At 38.9% G+C, this 24,862-nt stretch overlaps 1 protein-coding gene across 1 annotated transcript in view; it reads right to left on the reverse strand.

The window, feature by feature from the left end:
* Window positions 1–1,068: 1,068 nt before the first annotated feature.
* TBC1D4 (TBC1 domain family member 4) overlaps window positions 1,069–24,862 on the reverse strand; it is a 154,241-nt gene continuing 130,447 nt past the window's right edge. The window contains exons 11-19 of the mRNA XM_074962041.1: window positions 24,326–24,486; window positions 23,183–23,392; window positions 18,633–18,791; window positions 17,623–17,781; window positions 16,167–16,411; window positions 9,226–9,385; window positions 6,032–6,201; window positions 4,794–4,970; window positions 1,069–3,407 (exon numbers count right to left, since the gene is read on the reverse strand). Coding sequence (XP_074818142.1) covers window positions 3,174–3,407; window positions 4,794–4,970; window positions 6,032–6,201; window positions 9,226–9,385; window positions 16,167–16,411; window positions 17,623–17,781; window positions 18,633–18,791; window positions 23,183–23,392; window positions 24,326–24,486 — 1,675 coding nt within the window. The 3' untranslated portion in view covers window positions 1,069–3,173. The remainder of the gene's footprint in view (window positions 3,408–4,793; window positions 4,971–6,031; window positions 6,202–9,225; window positions 9,386–16,166; window positions 16,412–17,622; window positions 17,782–18,632; window positions 18,792–23,182; window positions 23,393–24,325; window positions 24,487–24,862) is intronic.

Raw genomic sequence — 24,862 nt, forward strand, 5'->3', positions numbered from 1 at the left:
CAGGTTAAAAATCAAGGGAAAATGCTGCTCTGCTACATTCATACATCATCCTCCATTGTTCTGCACACATGTATCAGAGTGGAGTTTGAGTCCATATATTTTAATAAGCAAATTTCTTATCTGTGTAGCTAATACCTTAAATTATTAAAACGAAAGGAATTTTTAAAAAAAATCTAGTTTATTTTTTGGATTTCCCTAATCTTAGTAAAAATGGACTGGCCATTTTCAATGTCTGATCCTCATGTATTAGCTTTGCAAATAGTGCAAGGAAATGTTTAAACCTCAAGCAATATGCTCAACCCCTTAATATTTTTTTTCTGTAAACCATGAACACAGTTTTATTGGTATTAGGTTTTATTGTTTATTTCAACTCATCTACCTTTTGGGCCTAAACTACTAATTTGATTTTCTTAAAATAAAACGAGAATTAATAAAAATCTGGGGATATGGGATGTAAACGATCACCTATAGTGATTTGTTATAAACATACATACACACACACACCCTGAAAAAACTGTAATTAAACGACAAACTTCAACTATACTTTTGATTGTTATTCATCTTAAACAGATCTTTGTAGGTTTTATATTTGAAGCAGGGCACCCCAGAGATACATGTTACAAATTATGCATGTGTGCAGAACAAAGACCATGATGAATGTCTCATAACATAGAATACACCGTGAAAAATAGTTTGTCACCACTTGTGTAGGTTTTTCAAATGAGGGCACAAAAGGCTAGAGAGATTCAGATTCCTTCCTCTGAATTAAACAAATTCCCATAGTTATCATTCCTAACATGTCTGTCTATTGAAAGTGAACAGCTTAAAAATTAAAAAAAAAAAAAAAGGAATTCAGGCTTTGAAATTTTGAAAAATATATTGTTTGTATGTTTCAAATTGTCATAATTTGCATTTTTCCTGTGTCCTTTTGCAAATCCTGTTTTTCACACACACAGAGACTAAACAGATTCCTTAATTTTTCCATGAAGACAGCACTGTTACAAGTGAAAAACTGGTACTAGAAATGAGGAGAAATGAAAAAAAGCCAGAGGCCATGAGAAATGCAGCAAATTACATTTATTGGAAATTCTCCAGGCATCACATGAAAAAAATTGATATAAGTAAAACAGAGGATAAAGCACATTCAGTGCATCTAAAAAAAAAAAAAGAATAAGTAACAGTATGTATCTGAACACCCTTGGTCTTGTATTACACTGTACTGCAGTTCCCTGGGATTAGTTCTGTATATACATATTAGCTAAAATTTACTTTGAACAAACTGCAAAGAATTGCCTCTTCACTTGGCATGTTTCCATCTGGTGCAATGGAACATTATTGAAATACCAAGTCAGATTCCATGTAATTTTATACACAGTGTAAGAGCTTGCACCCGACAGTAATAAGAAAGATAAATACAGTAATTGAATGAGTACTACCAAATAAGAAAACCACCATGGAAATAAAACTAAACTCTTCAGCAATGAGCAGCAAAGCAGTGATTCTGTTGCTCTTTTTTTCCCTTGAAATTAACAAAGCATTGTGACACAGAAAGCAGTTAGGTTCAACATTTGCTTTCCAATCAAACAATCTGATGCGTAAATGACACTTTGCTGAATTTGGCACTTGGCTTGATTTTTATACTTCAAAAACAAAAAACAAAACAAAACAAAACAAAACAAAACGCCACCTGCCTGGAATATAGCATAAATGGTAAGATAACGTGACCCATTTTAACATTCAAGTAACAACTCTGACATGAATTCCAAAATACATGTCTCCTACATACAGACAAACCTTCTTGCAGATTTACATTAATCACAACTAGCTTTTTCAAATCTGTAGGCATCTTATTTATTGTCTTCTGGTTGACATACATACAATCTAAGAAATTACCTGGGCTTACCTTCCTCTGTCTAGGACAGATTCACTCATGACAGGATAATTAAAACAAGTTTACAAAGAAGTGGTGGTAACAGAATACAGGAACAGCCTGAAAGCGTTAAGCTGCATTTATAATATGTCCTTTCAATGATATGTTTCAAACCAATGCTTTAAATTGAAAGGTACATGACATTTAAAGTCTGGCTAGCTAATCCTCTCCCTATTCAGTTTCACAGCACAAGCCTGAAAATTATCCGATGTATGTCTTTCACAATGTATTTGGGGACTCAGAATGTTTAGAAATCCTAGCTCCCCACTTTATCCAGTGCCCCATTATACCTCCCCACCCCCAAAAAATTAGCTATATAACTGTTGGGGGAATCAGTGAACTGTCTGACAACAGAAGGTCTTACAAGGTTTCTTTTGCAATTTGAAAACCCTGTCCAGTTTTAAATACATTACCACAACATGTCACCTGCAGGAAATTAAGCTCAGAGTCCAGACCACTCTGCAGCCCTGTTTCCTTCCTTCAGCTCCTATTGTCAAACTCCTGGGGTGGGAGAGGCAGGAAGTGAGGTAACAACCATTTTCTGGCTCTTGCTTTTTCCTGACTTTTCAGTCTTTTGAGTTCTTTAGGCATAACTGTGACATAATGCCTGTCAATTTCAACTGGCATGGGGAGTAACTTCCTGACTGGCACATTCCAGGCAGCATATGGCATTATAATTCTCCCTATAAGAGCCACATGGTGACAGTCAGCCTCAGTTATTGTTATATACACACGTCAGTAGAATTAATGACAGACACACTCGTTTACACAGAATTCCACAAAACATGTGAAACATGCTGTTCTTTGGAGGAAAAAATACATTCATCTTTTTCAAGTATTATACAAATTTATATATATGAGACACATTATCCTCATTTTGCTACAAGACAAAAGATAGGCATCTAGAATTAAATTTTAATTTACCACCACTTTGGCTTTCATTAGTGAAGTTCTGACCTTTTCCTTTAAATCAACTCTAAATATACATCTACTTGTCACAATTAAAGGCAACAGTCCTTTATTTCCCATTGTGATATATGTACACAACCATTAAAAAAAAAATCTATTTTGATAACCTGGGATTTGCATAATGAGAGTGACAAGGCCCATCTGCTGCTATGAGGAGTGTCCCAGCACCGGTTTTAGGCAAACCACTACCTGCTGCTTTCTGAGTTCTGTTATAGCAGCATACATATCTTTGCTTTCCCTTCATATTTGAAATTATACTGCCTGAAACTCTTACTTATGGCTTATTTCCTTGCTTTGTTTTGTTGTTTGGGTTGGCATTTACTTCCTTCAGGAACAGTTCACAGTCAGACAGTGCTTCTACTGGCAGGTATTTACTTATTTGCTCAACAGTCTTTTGATATGCCCTCTTTTCCTGTTCCAGCGACTGGATTAAGCTCCTCATTTTGTTCTCTCGAGACAATATGTTTTCCAGGTTGGATTCCAGACTCTGAATTTTAGCATGAGCTATCTGTAAGAAGTAGTGAGAATATCACTTTACATTACCTTCTAAGAGATTCAGATTAAGACCTTTACCACAATATGTGGTTGTACCCATTTGCCTCCATACAACTCATGTACATAATATGATGATCTGTACAATTGTGTGAGATTAGGAATTTTCTGTATGCTGCAGGTTTTTGTCTACTCTCCTTTGCCTTTCTCATGCTAGACTGAAATTCCAAAGGGGAATGATATAGGGCTGCTAATGGAAGGTCATTAAATTGGGATGGTCCTCTATTCAAATACAAACATCCTAGACAACTGACTGGCTCCATCCAGGAGAATTGGTTCGCCAAGAGAGCAGTTGCCTGGTAATGAAGATACCTGCTAAGGGCAGGTGATCTGGGAGTCACCTGACAGAGGAACTGGAAGGTTATAAAAGGGAAGGAACTGATCTATTTGGGGTTTTCAGCAATTTGCATTAGCTCAAGCAGAGGGAAAGTGAACATCATGTGCCTCAGCAAGTTGTGAAATAATTCCTAGGTTCTGGTACCATAGTTACTGGGGAACAGGCCCCTGCTCCCCTCAGAAGCATACAGCTCCCTAAGGTGATACTAGCAGCATTGTCAGCCACAAGGTACCTCCCTACTTCTCCATATCTCTGCTAGAGGACGGAGTTACCAATATCTTGGTAGGACTCCGTGGTATTCTTCAGTGATCTTGTACAGGAGTTGTACAGATCCTTCCATTGCTATATGGAAATAAATAAGTAGATCACTACTAAAGATTAATTGGTCTGGTCTCATGGAAAGAAGGGTATTGTATTTTGTAATAATGCAAGATAATACAAACGGGGAAAATAATCAAAGTCCAGATAGCCAATGGGAGGTACGAACTTAGAATGAAATCATGCTTTAGAGTTGATACGGAACATCCAGTTGTATTTAAGCTGGCGAAGAGACAGTCAGCCAAAACCCAGTGTGATACAGGGTATGGAAGAGCTAGATATTTACAAACTGAAGAAAAAACAAAAAATGAGGGGGCTGGAGGAACTGATTTATGAGAAGATTAAAAATGTTGAAGATGTACAAATTATCCAAGAGATAATTAAGCAGGTGGGGATGGACACAACCTACAGGTATTTGGAGAAAGTAAACATCAAGAAGGAAGAGGAATTATTTAAATGGGTACAGAGGATTACAAATGGAGTAAAAGAAAAAAAATTACATTGAACACACAAAACAAGAACTTCTTGATTGCAAAAGCTATTAGGCTGTGGAACAATCTCCCAATGCCAAGTTTTTAAACATTAAAAAAAATCAATTTCTTAAATGACTTTAAAAGAAAATCCCCTGTTTGCTGAATTTTAGGAAAAAGTTAATGCATGGTGATCCAATTATCTTTGGCCATTTACCTGTAGCTTCTCCAACAAGTCCATATTTTGCCTCTTTAGCTGACTGTTGGCCCTCTCCAATTTCTCCAAAGGTTCAACATCATCACAGGGATTCAAACCTTCCTGCAGCTCATCCTGTAGTACATGGTACTCTACTTCATATGCATGAAGCTGTTTGGAAATATCCATCTCAAAAACCTACCAGGAGAGGGAAAAAATAGCTTTGCTTACAACAGGGAGCATTAACTTCATTTAGTTAATTGGCAATTCTACTTGATTTACTCAATATTTTAATTGCCATCTAGCATAGACTTCATTGCCCCAACTAGAAAGGAACAATATTCAGAGAGATTGTGAGGCACTGGCACATTACACTGATGGGGGCTATCTAAGCACCGAACAGATAGACTGCCTTTCTGAGCCTTTGAAATATGGCTTTAGAGAGGCTCTAAGGTAAGAGAGAGACAAAGGCTAGGGTGACACCAGCCTTGCAAGGGAAAGTCTCAGAAACTGTCAGCTCAGCAGAAAACTCAGGCTCAGATTGACGTTTGCTGTTTTTCAGGTGACTCAAATCTAAGCAACTCTAGATTGTGTTAATTACTGAACGCATACACACTGAGCAACTTCTCCCTCTAATTTAGAGATACACTTAGTACCTGATAACCCAATGACGTTAATGATGATGCATGTTACTGTTATGTTTTATTGCTTTTTATCATATACTGTTAGGCACAGTAAGAAGCATACATACCAATTCAATGTCCATGGGGATTGTAAGGCTCTAACATGGTAATCCCAACCAACGAGGTCAGGAATTTGAGAACCATGTTAAAAAAAGCATACGAGAGTAGAGCAGATAGGCTGAGGCACGGGTTGGCTAGCGTTGTTTTCTGGAAAAATATCCTTTTCCCATTGGTCAGGGAAACTGCTAGCAACAGCCATGTCTGAATGGGTTTGTCACTAATGCGATTTTAAGCATAGTGTTAATTGGCTCATAAGGATTTTCTATAGTGATGGATTTCTTGATCAGACTAGAGGCCATCAAAACTATAAAAAAATTGATATGACCTACAGATTACAAGGATAGTCCAGAAAATGACTCCTTGAATTTAGTGTTATAGCAACAGAGGGGAACTAATTGATATTGTATAAATTGAAGTGACTCATCATTAGCAGAGACCCCTGTATTCATTTTAGGATTAATATCTTATTTATAAGTTACACGGAAAGAAATAAAGGGGAAAAAACCCCAACTTTACCTGGGTAATAATCTTTTCCATTTGAAGCTTAGTCATGTCTGGGATAGTGCCTTTAAGGAAATCAACAATATTCTCAAAGCTCTCGCATTCCATTACAAGTGTTTCTTGGCTGCTAAGTAGACTCAGAGCTACCTTAAATATGACTTCAGTTCCTTGAAGAAAGATAATGTCTAAAACAGAAAAAAATTGTAAATACATTGAAAATAAGAATTAAAATTATTTGGGTTAATTTTTGTGCTGGGACACTTTCCTTTGCCTTTCTATATTTGAGCAGTAGTAAACTGTGGAGGGAAACGAATATAGGGTCCATCATATTTTGACCATATTATTTTCATTATTGAGAAGACACCAATATTTCAGCATCAGTTTAATAAATGAAAAAAATGTACAAAAACTTTTACTGCCTTTTTACAAATACAGTGCTTTAGGAAAAAAAGATTTTATGCTTGTTGGACAAGCACACTCTGAAGACCTAAGAAGTGTGAAAGGCATTTGAGTATCCTTATAATGTACGTGATATTAACCATATTAAGAGGAACGTATATTGTTAATTTAAAAAACCTTAACATACATTTATTATTGGGAGCTGATCATTAAATGTAATACAGAATGACAGTTAAGAAATGACTATTTTATCCTACTGTTCACAAGGTAGTAAATAGCTACTTCATTACGGGAAGCTTTATAAGCTCTTTAAAAGACTAAAAACCCTACTCATAAAAACCCATAGCAATGCTTCTGTTGTCTATAATTTAAGGCCCTGATCCTGCAATCTGATCAGCTTGGGCAGATCCTTATGCCCAAATGGGGTGATGTCTTAGCCCCACTGAAGTCAATGGAATTTTTGTCAATTACCTCCGCATAGCCAGGATTTCACCCAGGGAGTCTCATTAAAGAAAGCTGGGCTCTGCAAGGGTTCAGGAGTCTGTCTGAACAGATGAGATTGCAGGAGTGGGGACTAAAACACAGTGTTTCTGGTGTAGATCCAGGTGATGTACCTTGCTATATTTATTTAGGGAACAACCACCTATGATCCTCCCTCCAAAAAAGGCAACTCCCGGACTTCAAAGTCAACAAAACATGAGAATAATATTTTTAAACAAAATGCAAAATGAACCAGAGTACTTATTTTTACTATTTTGCTTCTGTAAAGCATGAATATAATGAATTTAAAAAAGTATCTAAACACTCACAATTATAGAGAAATAAATGAACCACCATCCAATTTTCTAAATTGGCCCCAAAATAGGAAATAAAATGTAATTATGTCTATTTTTGTTATAAAAGCAAAAAGGAGAAAAAAATATGAATGTGACTTAGGAAAAAATAATTCAAAAACAAACAAAAGGATGGAAATTAAGCAGCCACTTTGAATAATGTAGGAGCTGAAAAAAAAAATTGAGAGTGCAGAAACACTTCACAAATGCTACAAAGGAAAAATCAAAAGCAACTTACTATTGATTTAAGAGATATCAAAGTATGAGATATATTTTTCTCATTTCTTGATAACTGTAGTATATTACAGTATCTAGATATCTGTTGTATTTTTGGACAAACTCTCACAAAGCTGCATGCATAAAAAGTATTTTTTGAAATGAAGAAATTTGAAATTATTATTCCTAACCTGTTAATAAGATGCAGATATTGCTAACTATCAATGTGATCCTATAAACACTTACTACCGTGAGTAGTTCTATTGAAGTTATTGTATTAAACACTGCCCTGTGTGCATCAGACTCTAAAAGGTTATCTAAATAGAATATGAAATGTATTAAAGTTGAAACTGTTTAATTTTAAATAATACCTAAATAGCTAAAATATTCATGAAATCAAAACTGAGTATAGTGTTCAAGTTTCTGGATTCAATGGCTTACTTTAATGAAATCTACAGAAAGAAATGGAGTGCACTGAAAACCTATTGCATCATCCTTTTCTCCATAATGATATAATTCAGAGTTTAGAAGTCCCAAAACAATACTGTACCTCTTGAGATAGGGCTACTCAAGAGCAGTATGTCTATGCAAAATAGGTTTAATACCTGTATCATCACTAAGGCTACTTTTAGTCACGGGTATTTTTAGTAAAGGTCACGAACAGGTCACAGGCAGTAAACAAAAATTCATGGCCAGTGACCTGTCCATGACTTTTACTAAAAAATACCCGTGACTAAAACTTGGGGGGGGGGTTGCCTGGGGGCGCTGCAGGTGCTGGGGGGAGGGCAGCCCGGGTGGGGGGCTGGGGAAGGGCGGCGGCGCACAGCCTGGGAACCCCGCTGGTGCTACGGCAGGGGAGCGGGGGGGAGGGGGGGTTGGCGAGGCCTGCAGGCTCCCTATTTGACTCCGTGCCTCCCCCCACAGCAGAGTCTCAGTGCGGGAGGGGGCAGGGGCACAGGGTGGGGTGAGGCAGGCTCTGGGCGGCGCTTACCTGGCTGGGGGGGGGGGGCGGCGACATCCCGCTCACTCAGCTCCTAGGTGGAAGTGCAGCCAGGCAGCTCTGCGTGCTGCCTCCGCCCAGAGCGCTGGCTTTGCGGCTCCCATTGGCTGGGAACCGTGGCCAATGGGAGCGGTGGGGGCAGTGCCTGCAGGCAGAGGCAGCGCACAGAGCTGCCTGGCCACGCCTCCGCCTAGCAGCTGAGCGAGGGGGATGTCGCCGCTTCCGGGGAGCTTCCTAGGTAAGTGCTGCCCAGAGCCCACCTCACCCCAAACCCCTGCCCCCTCCCACATCAAAACTCTGCTGCGGGGAAGCAGCGCACGGTGGCCCAAGACTGCCCCTGCAGCACCACTGCCGAAGTCACGGAAAGTCACGGAATCCATGACTTCCGTGACAAACTCGCAGCCTTAATCATCACAGTTAATGAGGTAAGTTTCTGATGTCTGCTTACCATTTAAAAAACAAACAAAACAAAAAAAACACCTTTATTTTTAAATGTCAGTACAAGTGACTAAAAGTTTCAGCAATGAAGTCTCTACACCATAACAATTTGTTGTTGCCAGTTTTTTCCTTCAGTTTATCAGCTTTCAGTCTGACTTTATTAAAAATAAATAAATCAAATTGTGGCTGACAACTGGAACAAGTTATCTGGCATTTATCTATTCGTATATAAAACAAAGTGCAAAATATTCCCATGCATGTTTTCCTTACATTGTACAGGATATTGTGCTGCTTACGACGGTGATAAAAACACTCTCTCTTACCAAAAACTCTGGCTACAAATCCTAACGGAAACTGAGAAGCAAACAACGTGAGAAACCAGGGTGCAGCATAAAGACTGGGGCTGATTTCATTCTCTTCAAGATGATTATAGAGGTCTCTGTGATAGTCATGGAGGAGTCTTGAAAGTTGATACATCTGAATCTATAGTAAGTGTTGAGAAAGGGGGGTGGGGGGAGAAACAAAAAAAAAAAACCAACAACTGTTGAGCTCTCTGAATTTTTCAATCACTTCACAATGCGCTTCAGGTGAAATTAACCCAAGCACAGAAGGCCCAGTAAAGTGGATCTTAAGTGGAGTATAGGGCTTGTGTGGATCCTTTACCTTTGAATAAATTTCAGTCTCATGAACTAAAACCAAACACTTGAAGTAAGAAGGAGCAGTCTGAACCAGACCATTTTATTACTGAAGTATCATCTACATTCAGTTTCTAGATTTTAAGGCCAGAAAGAACCATTATGATCATCTAATCTAGACTCCTGTTTAACAGGGCATAGAACCTCATCCAGCAATTCTTGCATCAAATCCAATTACTCCAGATTACCCTCCAGGTCAGCCCTCTCTCACAAAAACAAATCCCACAGAGAAATCCCCCCTATCCCATTATGGAGAATAGCCCAGCGGTCAGGGCACTCACCTGGGATGTGGGAGAGCCAGATTCAAATCTCAGCTCTGTATGATTTAGAGCAGGGACTTGAACCCAGCTCTTCCACAGCCCCAGTGAGTGCTCTAACCCGTGGGCTATTGTCTATAGTAGGGTCGGTCTCATTCTTTCCCACTGGAGCTGTTGCACTTTGGATAAATAGTTAAACTTTCTTTGTGCCAGGGGGGAGGGAGGAAGTGAGCAATTGACTATAGCCCAGTAGTTTGGGCACTCACCTAGGATGTGGGAAAATCAGATTCAAGTCCTTGCTCCAAATCAGGCAGAGTGGGGATTCAAATCTGGGTTTCCCACATCCCAGATAACCACTGGGCTACTGGATAGACTGGGATGGATGGACACATGGATGCCAGCCAGACCCCAAAATTCTCACCCCATCTGTCTTTTGTGGCAGCCCAAACCAGTAGCTGTGCTCAGAGCATGCCTACTGGATTGGGTCCCGCAGACAAAATAGGTGGGGGAACAATTAGTTTGAGAATCTTGCTGGGGCTTAAGTGTCAGTAAGGACTCTGAGCAGCTCAATAGCTGGAGGGGGGGCAGAATTTAGGTGACTTTGCACATAGCTACTGGCAGAAAGGTAGGTGCCATGGGGACTTAGGTGCCTACAAGGTTAGGTGGTAGCTGAACGATAATTTTGAGAATGTCAGTGGCACCTTAATGTCGGACTTAGGTATCTAATAACCTCTTTGAATCTAGCCCTTCGGAGCCTAAATCCAAGTGGCTTTCAATGAGATAGAAGTCTCAAATCCTTTTGAAAATGGGATGTAGTCTATTTAAGGCGCTTTTGAAAATTTTACTCCTTGTTCCTTGCCAAGCAAGAGATGCATTAATTTAGAACTCCTAGAATTCCATGGGCAAAGGAGAGTAATAAAACCGTTAGCAGTGACCTTTAAATCCACCAGTAATTCTTTCTATGGGAAAAAAATATTGTTCACATCTTAGTAAAGCCTTATGCACTTAAGCTATGCAAGCTTTCTACTCCTGGGATTTGGTTTTAACTACATGTTCCATTTAATTAGCTTTCGATCCTCTCGCTAAATCATCTTCTATAATCTCTTTAGCAGAGAAAACTTGTGTATTTTTGTCTAAAATAAGCTATTCATCTAGAAGCCAGTTCTGGTTATCAAAAGTCATTTTTCTTTAATAGATGGAAAGCAAAGCTAGAAATGATAACACTTTCCCATAAAAAAAACAAACAAGAATGAGCATGAATGTTCTTCTTAAAAAAGGAGGAATTTGTGGATATATGTCCATCCTGACTCCATCAGAGTTCAGACCACAGAAGTTGCAATGGATAAAGTACTTTTCCCAGATGAAGTAATTCTTTATTCCTTTTCACTCTCTACTTCATTATAAGATAGTCAAATTATTTTTAAACTACAGGTTGCTTAAGACTCAAAAAGGAGAAATACGCCTCTTATTTATTTAATGGAACAATTGCTAAGACCGGGCCTGTCCTGCCCTACCTCAACTCCTGCCCCCCCATCCTCCAAATGGGTCTAGACAAATTCAGTTAACTCTCAAAGTTATCTACCAATGGGTTGCAGGTGAAGGGGTAGGGGGAAAAAAAAACACTTTTAATCTAAGTTTTGACTATCTTTTATTAGATGTCCATTGCCAGCTATATATCTGATTGCCAAGCCTCTCAGTCAAAGGTTGTCTTCTAGACCTGCCACTTTCGTACTTTGCTGAAGTTACACAAGCAAAATGGAAGTTGGTTTCGTATATCTCTCAGCCTCTATTTTCTCAGTTGTGAGTCAGACGTGCAAACCTCATGCTGTCATTATTTCTGATTGCTGTGTATTTACCACCTGCTCCCAGGGACTCCATATTCTAAAAAAAAACACATTTACTGAGTCGGAACAGACATTCAGAAGAGATATACAGTGTCATCAAGCATAAGCCTGAGATATGAATCACACCTCACACTATGGTCTTAAATTCCTCCTGAAGAAATATGAAAAAGACAACTCCCCCTTAATGTGAAATTGGCCCAGTCAAACACATGCAGAGCAGGAGGAAGCCTAATTTGAAACTCAGACTTTATAGATTTGTGCGTATGAAAAGGTTGAAAATATGACTACATACCCCTGTCTGTGTCTCAGACAATTCAAGCTTTAAAGAGAGACTAGGGTTTTGTATTCACTAGTCAGAACAGCAGTCCATGAAATAAAGCACCGTAAACACCCAATGCTTTCTCTTTTTGAGCCATATGCAGAGACAGTTCAAGGTTAATCAGGGCCCATATCCACCAGGATGTAGATTAGATGGGTAAGTCAGGTAACACAGACACAGTTAGACTAGATCCTTTTCATGAGTGTCTGAAGCAAATTTGTAAGTGAAGGGTCTAACAGCATGGCCCTCCTACTTTGAATACAGAAAATCCACTACTGGAAATAGCCATTCCAGGAAAGAAAATAAATGCACAACTTGTCTGAGAGCATATAATATATGACCTGCTGCTTTTCATTCGCCATTGAATAATGGTTCAATTTGTTATGTTCAATAATGAATTATATCTAATGCAAGCATATAATACCAAATAGATTCAGAGTTTACTTAGTGGAATTACTATACCAGGTTTCAGTTTTTAAAGAGTCACAGAAATTCCTGTTTTAAAAATCTAGTATTCCAAGGGACTCAGACAGCTACAGTTTTTGTAAAACTCATAATAAAAAAAGATCATCAAACTTAGAATACTACAGTTTACATAGATTCAGAAAACGGCTCTTTCCTAAAGAGGGGCTGAATTTTGGATCACTAGTTGCTTAGGATACTTTTAAACTTTGTAGCCTAAACTTTACATTTTTTCACTGAAAAAATGTATACTATCTATGTGAATAATACAGAAGTCTGCTGGTTATAGCCTGATGATTAAACATTTCTTCTCTCTGCCATTTTTATATCAGAAAAATCAGTGAATTGATATATCATTTAGAATAGCCAGAAGAGGTAATGCCCTATCAGTAGCTTAACTGACCACTGGATGTCACTGTTGATCTAATTTGAGAGAGATTTTATTCTGAGCGAGTTCTAGTATAAAATGCTACAGCTCCAGGTGTGACATGGGCAGGAGTTGTGCATGTTTAAGAGCTTTGCAGGATTCTAATAAGGGCTGGATATTTTTATGGATAAAAAGAAGAGTAAACAGAGTTAAATTAGTAAGCATTTCAATTTTAGAAAAATCGAAATGGATATAAACTCTCATGCTGCAGAGCATAAGTAAAATAATAGCTGAGGGTGAGGAAGAAATTTTCTGTATGGGCAAGTACTTCCGTAATTACCCCCGAGGAGGTTTCTTGCACCTTCCTTACAGAAATCTGGTACTGGCCACTGCCCAAGAATGAAACTTAAGGGGGAGAGCTCCAATTTAGCATCCAATACCAAACTGGTCCTTTGACCCACTTCTTACCAGAAATTCTTGATACAGGGGCACTGCCTAAACATATAAACTAATGTAGCACCAGGGGAATTACATTTCTAACAGTTTTCAGAGTAGCAGCCATGTTAGTCTGTATTCGCAAAAAGAAAAGGAGTACTTGTGGCACCTTAGAGACTAACAAATTTATTTGAGCATAAGCTTTCGTGAGCTACAGCTCACTTCATCGGATGCATCTAACAGTGGCCAGCATTTATGGGGCCTATTACCATTACTCTATGTGGGAACCAGTGTATTTGAAAAAGTTACCTTTTGATGAATAAGCTGCAGTCTCAGGCCTATAGTTGCTTGGAATAGAGATTTGGATACACAACTATCTCCGACCCAATGGAATACAATTGTATTTAATGTTAAAAAAGCAACTCTCAAATCATCAAGGCAGAGGTTTTTGGGGCCACAAAATTGTAAAAGGACACAACTGGCCAAGAAAACCGAAACAATAAAAGTTCTGGAGGTTCTTGAGCTCCCAATACATCCTGTCCAAACACATTTGTAAGTAATTGCTTTAAATGGAGATATTTCCATAGTCTGGAACAGGGCAAGCCAAATTGTTGCTGAAGATCTACAAATGGTTTCAATTCATCATGGTCAGTTAGCTGCAACACGGTCATAATTCCTCTCTCCATCAAATCTCTCCACATTAAGGTTTTGCCACTGATTTTAAGGGTAGGACTGCCTCTACATCGATGGAAGCAGAGCTTTCTAGCCAGTTTTGACCAGGCTTGCCCCACCACTGTCATTGTGGGAGCTCTGGAGCCATCAAATCCATAATAATTGGATCCTACAATGCCTGAAAGGGGGAGAGGGTATACCAATTCTTGTTCAATCTAAACACAAGGTGCGGTCCACATGGTCATCTTTACCAGCCACAAAGATGCCTGGCTTAACAAAAAGGATATGATAATTTTCCAAGTTGGGAAAACAAAAGCCTCCCAGACATATTTATTTTAGGGATGTCCTGGAATATTTTTGGTGATCAGTATTCATAAATATTTCATATAAAAAGATTGCCATTGAAAGTCCTAATTTGAAAAAATGCCTTTGTGGGTATATTTGTTAAAGCATACGATTTCTGATTCCCACCCATTAATTTTATATCCTGAGAAGAGTCCAAACTTATTAATGGTGTTCAGAAGGTTAGGAATGGTAACCTTGGACTTAGATACAAATACAAGAGCATCATTCGCAGACAGCGTAGTTTTGTGCTCTGTTTGGCACACCCTGATGCCATGAATATGTTGATTTCCTTAGATGGCAATGGCTGAAGTTTCTGGAGCTAAATCAAATGGAAGAGGGAAAGGGGGCTGGCCTGCCTCATACCTCTCTGTAATGGAAAAGGGGTGGAAATAATACCATCGATAACTACCTAGGAAGTTGGGTTAGAGTATAAAAGTTTAATCCAAGCAATCAATTGGTTACCAAATACAAACTTTGTTAACACATGAAAAAGATAGGCCCAGGCTATGTGGTCAAAGGGCTCTCAAGAAGCGACACCTCAGGATTCTTTAGAATTTCCTGAAGCGGCAGTATCATCTGAGCTATGCTTGTTATGAAGGAAGCTACCTGATTCATGTGTATGATGTGTGAAAGACCTTTGGCCAGTCACATAGCAAGAGCTTTAGCCAAATTCTTAGCGTCACAACTGATTAAAGAAATAGGCCTGTAATTATTACATATTCCAAAATCTTTTCTAGATTGAGAAATAACTGAAATTACAGCTTCCCTTAGAGCAGACAGGAGAGTTTGCTCATGCTTGGCCTCATTGAACATTCAATAATCTAGGCGTTTAATTCAATTGGGAACCCATCTGTGCCAGAAGTCTTTCCAACCTTCATTTCCTTGATAGCCAGAGTTAGTTCTGCGATTTCTAGAGGAGCATCTAAACGTTCCTTCTAACAGTCAGGTCTGTGACAGAGACAACCCACTAAAAAAAGTTATCTAGGGCGGATTCCCTCCAGGTAAATAAATATAGTTCTGAATAAAACTTTTGAAATTGTTGATTAATGTCTGTTGTATATCATTTATTGCTACTATTGCAATTAGCGGCAACATCATCAAACAAAATAAAGCAAACTTAACCTTTTGGGACAGAAGTTTGTTGATTTCATATCTTAGATTGATGAGGGACCTGGAGTTTCTCTGGGGAGGGTGCACAAGGATAGTCTACAACCAAGACCTTAATTTCCTTCACAAGTGTATCAATTCTATGTCCTCCCCATTTCTTTGAAAGGTGGCGTAAGAGATGACACAGCCTCTGATGAAGGCTTTAAAGGCTTCCCAAAGTGAAGCAGCAGTGGGGGCACGTTTGGTTTTTTTTTAAATTCTAAACCCTGCTGGATAGAGTTAACAAAACGATGTAACGAACAGGAGCGAGGCCTTTAATCTTCACCTTTTAGTTGGGGGTTTCCTTGTTTTTACTCATTCTCTGCATGAAGGCCGGGGCCAGGAGACAGATAAAAATGATCATGGTTTATATGGGGTTTGGAGAGTGGTTGCTTTTGCTTGCTTTTGTTTTGTTTTTTGAGGGGAGGGCAGAAAAATGAGCAGGAAAGGAAGGGATGAAAAGAAAAAGCACAGGTTCCAAATGGAAGAATATCACGATTTGTGATGGGAAGAACTTTACAACTCTTAAGATTCTTTTATCTACTTCTAAATGAGAAAAGAAGAGAGATGTTTGGCAAGGTTAACTATATGCATTTTACTCACCTCTAGCACTTATCATCATAACAAACTGCAACCTTCCAAGTATTAGAACAGGCACAGCCCCTAGGAAACCCTACAGCAGATTCAAGTTTAGTTTGTTTTAGGAGAAAGGACCAACTTACCTGTAGTGACATCATGTCTGGCCTGTACTGTTTACGGAAGCCAAGATCATACATGAGGAATTTCAGCATTTCAAAGGCTTGCTCCTCACTCATGTGTAGAAGCAGAACTCCAGCCACAAAGCTGATACCTTGGCAATAACCCACTTCCTTGTCCAGCAAAGAATAAGCTTTCAGGAGATTAAAGAGTGACAGCTGCCCTGCTCCCAGCTGGGTAGAGAAGTAAGGATGTGTAGGGAATGTCCTGCCTGGTGTAAAAATAAAAATAAATAAATAAAAAAGAGAGGTTTTTAATTCTCAGTTCTCTTTTCTAGAGAGAAGAAACCCATAAAACTCCTCTCCTCTGTATTTGTAGAAGTTTCTCTTATCACGCCTTCCCAGAACATATCCTTAGAATTGGATTTAAATTATGAAACAAAATTTGGATAGTTGGTCATACTTTCTGACTAGGGCAATATCAAAGTTGTACTGAATAAAACCATATCTTGGGTAGTTCTAGGGCACCCATTGCTGTTGTATCTAAGCACCGGATAGTTGTTTGTTATACACTTGATTTATTTTTATTTAATTTTTTTATTTATGAAACAGAAAAAAAAATAGAAGTTTTGGAACCTATTATTTTCCCCCCAAAGTTGTACTATAGCTACTTCAGGTTAGGGCTAGGTTCAAGCTGCAGGATCCAATTCTTTCTAGTTCAGTAACACCAAGTTTCCAATCAGGATCAGGCCCCATTGTGCTAGATTCTATACAAACACACAGAAAGATAGCCCCTTACAATCTAAGACAACTGACATACGAGAGAGTGGGAGAGGAGAGAGGAGGATCAATTTCATGCATTTGTAATTTTTAAAAAACAGAGTCAATAAAGTAACACTTGAATTCATGTTCTCCAAGAATAATTATTCTTAAGGTTACCCTGATCTCCTCTCTCCCTTTTTCCCTTCATTTTTATTTGCTTTTCTGTCATCTCCCTCCAATCATTACTGACTGATCCATTGCTTTCTCATAAGTCAGTCAGCCAGCCTACATAGCCATGTTTTTCTTTTCATCCTTCAGGTGAAATCCTGCCCCAACTGAAGTCAGTGAATTTTACCACTGACTTCAACAGTGCCAGAATTATATCCTTCAAGTTTGTGGTTCACTCCTGCTCCACTCCAGTCCATTTTCTTCCTGCTTTGCAGTTACCCATGAATTTGATGAGTGCAATTTTGCAGGCTAAGTGTCTCCCATTGCAGACATGGTGTGCATACAGCACAAACTAAAGGAGCAGGAGTGTTTGGCAAAGACAACACCGAAGGCAGCCTAGACAGAACGTATGTTAATGTACAGTAGCATCTTTGTTTCTGTACCAACATGAAACAACCCAAAAAACTTAAACTAAAAACCAACATTTTCTATTCACCTCAGCAATAGGACACAAAGTACACTTTAGAGCATCTATCAACCACCACAAAAGTACCTAGATCTACAAGGATAGCATGTTGCTGAGCTGTCAGCTGTTTCAAGAGTTCTTTGTATGAGATGTCAGGAGGTTGTTGTTTGCTTGGCAGTCCATGTCTTACGCGATGTTGTACAGCTAGAAATTGCCAAATTTCTCCCCGGCGGCTTTTTGGTACACCTAAAATCAGAGGAGAGGGAAAACGAATGCCCTGAGCAGCTGAACAGTCTGAAAGCTTTTATCCATAATAGTGACTTCTGTTTTATAAAGATAATGTCATACAATGCATTATAGCTAAGGTTCCTAACTTGAAGGTTGAGAACCACGATAAAGACTTAATCTATATGTACCTCACAATAATAGTATAGTCCTTTTGTCTCCAGGTATTGGCTAGTTCACATAGAGGTTTATAAAGTCTACTACTGACTTCAAGCTAGTGGACTTAGTCTTTGTGCTTAAACAAAGGCTCATGATTTTAGGCCCAGATATCTCAGATTCAATTCCCAACTGGGGCATTGTGTTACAAGGGGTAACCCATATGGGAATTATTAGGGTGAGCTTCCATAGCCAAATGTGTAACCCACACTGATGAACTGTGGCCCTCTGTCCCCTGTCTAGTCCACGTAGAGAGGTTTATGAGTCTGCTACAGCCTTGAGCCAAAGAACTGGAATTTTTGTCTCAGAGTAGAGGTTCCTGATTTTAAATCCAGAGGCCCTGAGAGAAATCCCCACCAATGCTAACCTATCTCGGGACATCACCTTAGATACAGTAGTACAGCTATGTAATCATTCACTTGATCTTTCTGCAGCACTGTTTCAATATATTGTAGGCACAACAGAATCAGTATATGTTCTCATTGCACAACAGTTAGTTGGTGTTGGGGAAAAAAAAGGCAACGGGCAGTTTTTACTGATTTGGTGCTATTGGAACAAGCTTACTGAAGGTAAGATTTGGTTTAAATAATCTTAAAGACTGAACAAAAAAAGGCTCCCAAATGCCCCAGACAAAACACATCCTACATAATAAATACCTTCTTTCAGAGTGGCATGAATATCCTCCATTTCACATCTGATTTTGGCTCTGCAGTTTAATAACTTCTTATCCCAGATATTTATGACATCTTTCTGACATGTACCAACTTCAAGGTAGTCCAATTTAACTTTTCTTGACTGGAGTTCATCTCTGCTTGCTGGAATATAGAACATGATGGACAGTATGAGAGATCATATCAGAAATCAAATATCTCAATACAGCCAATGTAGTATCCAGAATCTCTCTTCTGTTACTGCATAGGACACTTTGAATCAATGGAGAAGTAATAGGAGACTGATTTTAAATGAACCGTTGGGCTATACCTCTATTGACACATATGACTCAGACTGCTGAACAAAGAATATGATAAAGTCACAAACCAATGTACAAGAAACATAAAAGAAAAAAAAAATCAGATGCGTTTCCTCCCCTTCCCACAACTGCTCCTTCTCTTAACTTTAGCAAAGCTTTGCTGAGTGAAATTACTATTCCACAACAGAATCCTTATAATCCTTAAACCAATGTTGATGGAATGAACAAAGGATCATCTTTCCATATTTCAAAAGACATGATCTGGAGTTCTGCTGATGATGGAAAGGTATTATCAGATGTCTTTCTGTGGCTAAATGTTGACATCTCAGCAACAAACAATCGTGCAAAGTGATTTATCAGATAATTTTTACTTTATGTATATTGCACATTAAAATAACTTCAGTGTGAGAAACCTCAGACTTTGAATGCTCCTTCTGGAACTGCAAGAGCTTTGGTGAAGTGTTTTTAGGAAACGTCTCTTTTAAATGACAAAGTCAAGATTATCATTATGTGGTCCCACCAACTGCACTGTTCATAGTGGTCCTAATAGATCATGACAGTTTTAAATAGATGCTTCGCACAGCAATGAGATTCTTATTTTAGTATCCTTTCCCCTTAACACCATTGCTCAGTCACAATGCAGGATAGCAGAAAGTTATAAGAGTTTTTAATCTCCTTGACCCTAAGGTGCACCGTTTGCTAAATCCAGTCTGATGCTCTACCACCTATTCTTCTCATTAGGTCCTGCTTTATGCTCATTTCTTCTAGCAACTCCTGGAGACTAACTTTTCTAGAAGAGCTGTCAGGTAATTCTGGATTTTCATGGAGGCCGAATTTCGATTTCTACCTGGGAATGTCACAGTAGCTCTTTTACTGTGCATTTGTTAGGAAGTGGAGGGTTTAATACACACACTATGCTACTGATGTTGAGATTTAACCCACATGCAGTTCCAGAGTCCAATTGTTGCAAATAGTCTTTGATAATCATTTGAGCAGGTTACTTACTGCATTATTGCACAATATGATCCCTCAAGGATTCCAATAACTAAGTTTTACACATTTACCATGATCACTGTTGGAAGTAAGTTTACATGGTTCACTGAGGAACCATGATTTTTTTCCCAGATCAGAGTGATACAAACCAACACTGGGGATTCTATGGGAACATAGGACTTGCAAATCCAAATCAGACCCTTTGTCCCTCAAACTAGCTACCCTACTTCCAGAAATGGCCAATACCCGATGCTTCAGCGAAAAGTGGAAGAAACCCATGACAAGCCTCAGTTAATTAGGACACGTACAGGATCAGAAATTAAATGTCTAGGCCATTCCACAAGTCTAGTTGCTGAGTATCCCCAAGTGCTCTATAATTCGTCCTCATCTTTATCTGACTGACAAGGGCCCAATAAAAAATTCTTGTAATTATTTGTATTGTGGTAGTGTCTAGGGGACCCAGTAGCTTTGTGCTAGGCACGAAGCATTTAGGAGAGCTCCTACTTCAATGAGCTTCAATCTAAACTTGGATATTACACCTGGATTTTTTTAAAAGTTACCTTTAGGGAACAACTGTTGTTCTTCAAAGGCAAAAAAAAACCCACTGATTTTTTTAATGCAAACTGTTGCATAAATGCAAGACCATAAGAATGTGAAATGCCTGTACTGCCAAAAAGACATTCGATTTTGGCACCTTTATTTACATTGAGTAGTACACTTTGCTCCGCAGCTAGTCCCACTGCATGTGGAGTAAGGTACTGCTCAGTGACAATAAGGGCAGCAAAATTAGGCTTCTTATAGATTTAATTGCTTGCTACCATCTTCTCTAAATTTTCCTGTTGTGAAATCACCTAGAAATATTGGGTTTTAAAAAAGTAGCCTTTAGCCACTATCAAAATTAAAACAATAGGTATTTGCTTCACAAATCTTACCTTCTGCAGAACAAATAGCTATTAGCATTCAAGTTTCCTCGAAGGCACAAAGAACAGTGGGAGATAAATGTACTGATTAAAATATTAACAGATTAATACAACACATTCGCAGATAAGAATTGCTGAGAGCTATTTCATAAAGGGGTGGAAGTTGCATATTAAAAACAAAGCAATAATCAGTGCGATGAATATACAATTAAGAATCAGGCTGCCACTAGAGGTTTCAGCCCTTTCTGGGTTTACATTTTCTCAAGTCTGTAATGGACTGTAGTGTTGGGATACCAATCACCACTTGAATCAAGGTGTAATAATGAAATACCCTACTAGCTTTAATGGGTGTCAGCTTTCAATAGGTGCTTTCAACACAATACCACATGCTTGGACTATATCTCAACCAAACAAATGCAAAATTAATATGGAGACTGGGAAAGTTTCCAGAACAACCTATACCTTGTTTCAAGTCATCTTGTCTCCTCTAACACTAGGTAACCAATGCCTAGGTTCCTTAAGCAAAGTCACCTACATTTACTTGGTGAGATTAAGTCCGATGTATTGGCAGCAATGCATTCTCAGCTGATAAATCTCCACAAGTCAGAGAACACAGTGGGTTAAAAACTGGAATGCAGTTACACAGCACCCATCACTACACTGTTATTTTCTGGTTTTCACCAGGGAGACCAGACATGCACATTTAGTGTTAATCATTAACTAAGAAAGAGGCATTAGCTTTATGTTCTTTACTCTATAAACCACTTATTTCTTTAGCTGTTTTATCATTTGTTCTTGCAGAGGTCAGATTAGTTTTAAGTGTCTGGAATACCTGCAAGGTTTGAGATTTCAAGATACAAACAGCCCTTGCAGCGGTACAAAGAATCTAAAGGAATAACCATGTTCCTTACAAACCCCAACAGGCCTCTAGTATTTCTAGTAGTAGGCAAACTGGGAGGGTAACACACTATGTGCTAAAGAAGTGTATTCAAGGGCATGCGTTTGCAGGCACATGGAAAGGCTTCTGCCATTTTTTTCCTTTCTCTCCCCTAGTATTCTTAGCATGGACTGGTGCTTATATGGTGCGCTAAAGAAATGGAAGGTGGGCATGAGACTTTCACAAATGAGGATGGTAAGGATATCTATGCTGAAAGAATCACACTGCAGCATAATGCCAGCCTCTGGAAAATTAAAGGCTTCACAGGACAACATATGCAAATTACCATTTGCAGTTTCTTTAGCGTAAAGGCACGAAGTGTAAATTAAATCTGTTTTGATTTCTACAAGTTTTACATTTAGACCAGGATGTTGACTACTACCTTTTGTAGAAGGAATCCTGTATAACAGTGGTAAGAATCTTGGCCAAAATGTTGATAAATGAAGAGAGAGAGAAAGTGAGTGTCCAACTTTAGACGCTTATCAGGATCTGATTTTCATAAAGTGCTGAGCACTCGTCTTCTGAAAAATGAAGCACCTTTAGGGTATTTTAAGTTGGGCACTCAAAATATTGAGGCAACAAAATACTAATTGCTTTTGAAAATTTAGGACCTTAATTACTTCTCTGGTAGAGTAAGAAAGACTGGAAAATATACAAGAAACATTTTGCTGGAACATCATATGTTTTTATGATTTATAACACCTATCTGGACAGTGCAATAGAAAATCATTCACTATCCTGTTGAAATGAGGCATGAAGGGACCAGTCCACCACTGTTTTAAGTATTCATGCCAGTTTGCTATGAGATGAAAGAGGAATAAATCCTGTATGGTGGTCTGGTATTCCAGAAGCTGGTTGCCCAGGATATGAATTGTAATGGTTTGTATATATTTAGTATACACAAGTATGCTGAATCTTATTCTGACAGAAAGCATGTTTTTAAATTGCAAAACTGACATATAAAGCATGTACTTTTATAAAGAAGGGGAACTTGATGGAGAATGTGCTGCAGTATATGCTATATGTTTGCTCCACCTCATGAAAAGAGACTGTTTAAATCATGGAAGATTTCGCATCTATGCCTTTTTTTGACAATTCTTGCCATGAAAAGACCAGAACAGTAATTCATATGCCAGCTGTGTCGTGTTTTAATATGACCAGTCTTTTCAAGTATTTTAATCACTAAACCAAGGAAAAACCTGCAAGTTTTGCATGGAACAGCAGTGCTTCTAAGATTGTAATCCTCAGTCTTGAGCCAATTCTATTTCTGAAACTACTGCATAACTTATAACAGCACTGGCCCTGATTTTCAGCTGAAGTAAATGTGAGCTGCTTGTGGTCTGGGCCTCTGAAAACCAGGTCCAGTTGTTTCTCTGAGCGGCTAACCTTCCAGCTTCTGGTTTTCTTTTTCCATTCGAAGCAGTAGGATTTGTTGATGGATAGCTTTTCTCCACAGACTCTGCAACTCTTCCGATTTTTTCCTCCCGCCAGCCTTATCTGGGGCATCCTCATTTTGCAATATCAAAGAAAGAGGGTCCTCCTCCAAGGCTGGAGCAAGAGGGGACAGTGGCAACAATTCATTCCCCTCAAGCCCATCTGCAAAGAATCACATAACTATCACTGGAAATCCAGATTACATTGGCTATACATGCCACAATGAAGACAGCAATTTCTACTGTCACATTCAGCAACAATGCACCTGATTAGAAGCGAAAACTACACGTTTCTAACAGTGAAGGCAACATTTTAAATGAAGCGTTAAAGTCAATGGCTATATTGAGCACCCCTCCACAAACTTCACTCCAAGTTACAAAGGGCAGTTTAATAGTTGACCGCTCCCACTGCATCCTTATGACCTCTTTCTACAGTTAAGCTTGTTAACTGCCATAGTTTGCTATATGTTCCGCCTAGCAGAGAAGCCATGTTTTTCTGTCTGCTAACACACAGTATTTGTGCAATAAATCTATCAGTTCATCTACAACTGCTGAACTGAGAGAACTTCTGTAGTGGATCCACAGCTGTGAAGAGTGATATCGGAGCCATATTAACTAGTCAGAATTTTGACTTTTTAGAAGCAATTTCATGCATTAGTGCATTTAGGAGACCAGTAGATTAACATCCAGAACTAAAACAGAAAATAGGGAAGGGTGCTTAACATCCAGATTGTTTTCTATTTGGGACAGAACACTGTCAAAATGCTCTTTTTAAAAAATAAATATTCTTGTGTCTTATGTAAGCAGGGTGTGGCAATATTTGCTGACAGATATTTTGATCACTTAAAGGCAGTTCTTGCAGTTTCTCTGCCCTTGATGACAACTATAGCAACATGCAAGTAGTTTGCCTCTGCTGCTAGAAACACCAGTTCAAAACAAAGACTCAAAGTCACCCCAACGAGATATTTTCCAAATCTGGTTCAGCAAGTACATTACAATGTTGCATTAAGTTGCTTCTCGTTAAACATCTACTTTTCTTTCCAGGAGTAACCAGCAATAGCATATGAACAGTCTGCTTTCTTTGAAGCCGACTGACCTTGATGCTGCATTGTTGAGGGAGATTTGTTCATGGGTGAAGCAACCCGCAGGAAGATTCGCTGCCGCCAGGAGATGCGGCGGGGGGTAAGAGTGACCCCGCTGGCATTTACAGACTCGTTGCTGCAGACGGACGAGGTCCTTTTCCTTCCCTCCCCATCACTGGAGGAAAACAAGCAGAGAGCACAACCAAAAAAAAATCAGCTTGAAAACAAGTTGATAAAGGTTCATTTAGTACACAGAAACACACATGCATATGCTGGGTCAGTGTTAGGTAGGCAAAGCAGATCATGATCACGGACCACAACCTGAACACAATTGCCAAATGATGCTGCGAAATTCACTCCAGACAGCAGGTAGAAGGAGTGCTTAGCTTAGTGTTCAGAATTATAGCTTATCTTTTTTTCAAAATTCCATTTGAAAAACTAAGAGACATTCCAGTGCAGCAAAATAAACTAATATTCAGCCTTCAAAAGGCTGCAATTTGTTTTCCTTTCAGCCTGAAGAGGATCTGATGCAACACACTGAGGTGAGGACA

The sequence above is a fragment of the Natator depressus genome, chromosome 1, assembly GCF_965152275.1.
Source record: "Natator depressus isolate rNatDep1 chromosome 1, rNatDep2.hap1, whole genome shotgun sequence".
NCBI classification, from domain to species: Eukaryota; Metazoa; Chordata; order Testudines; family Cheloniidae; genus Natator; species Natator depressus.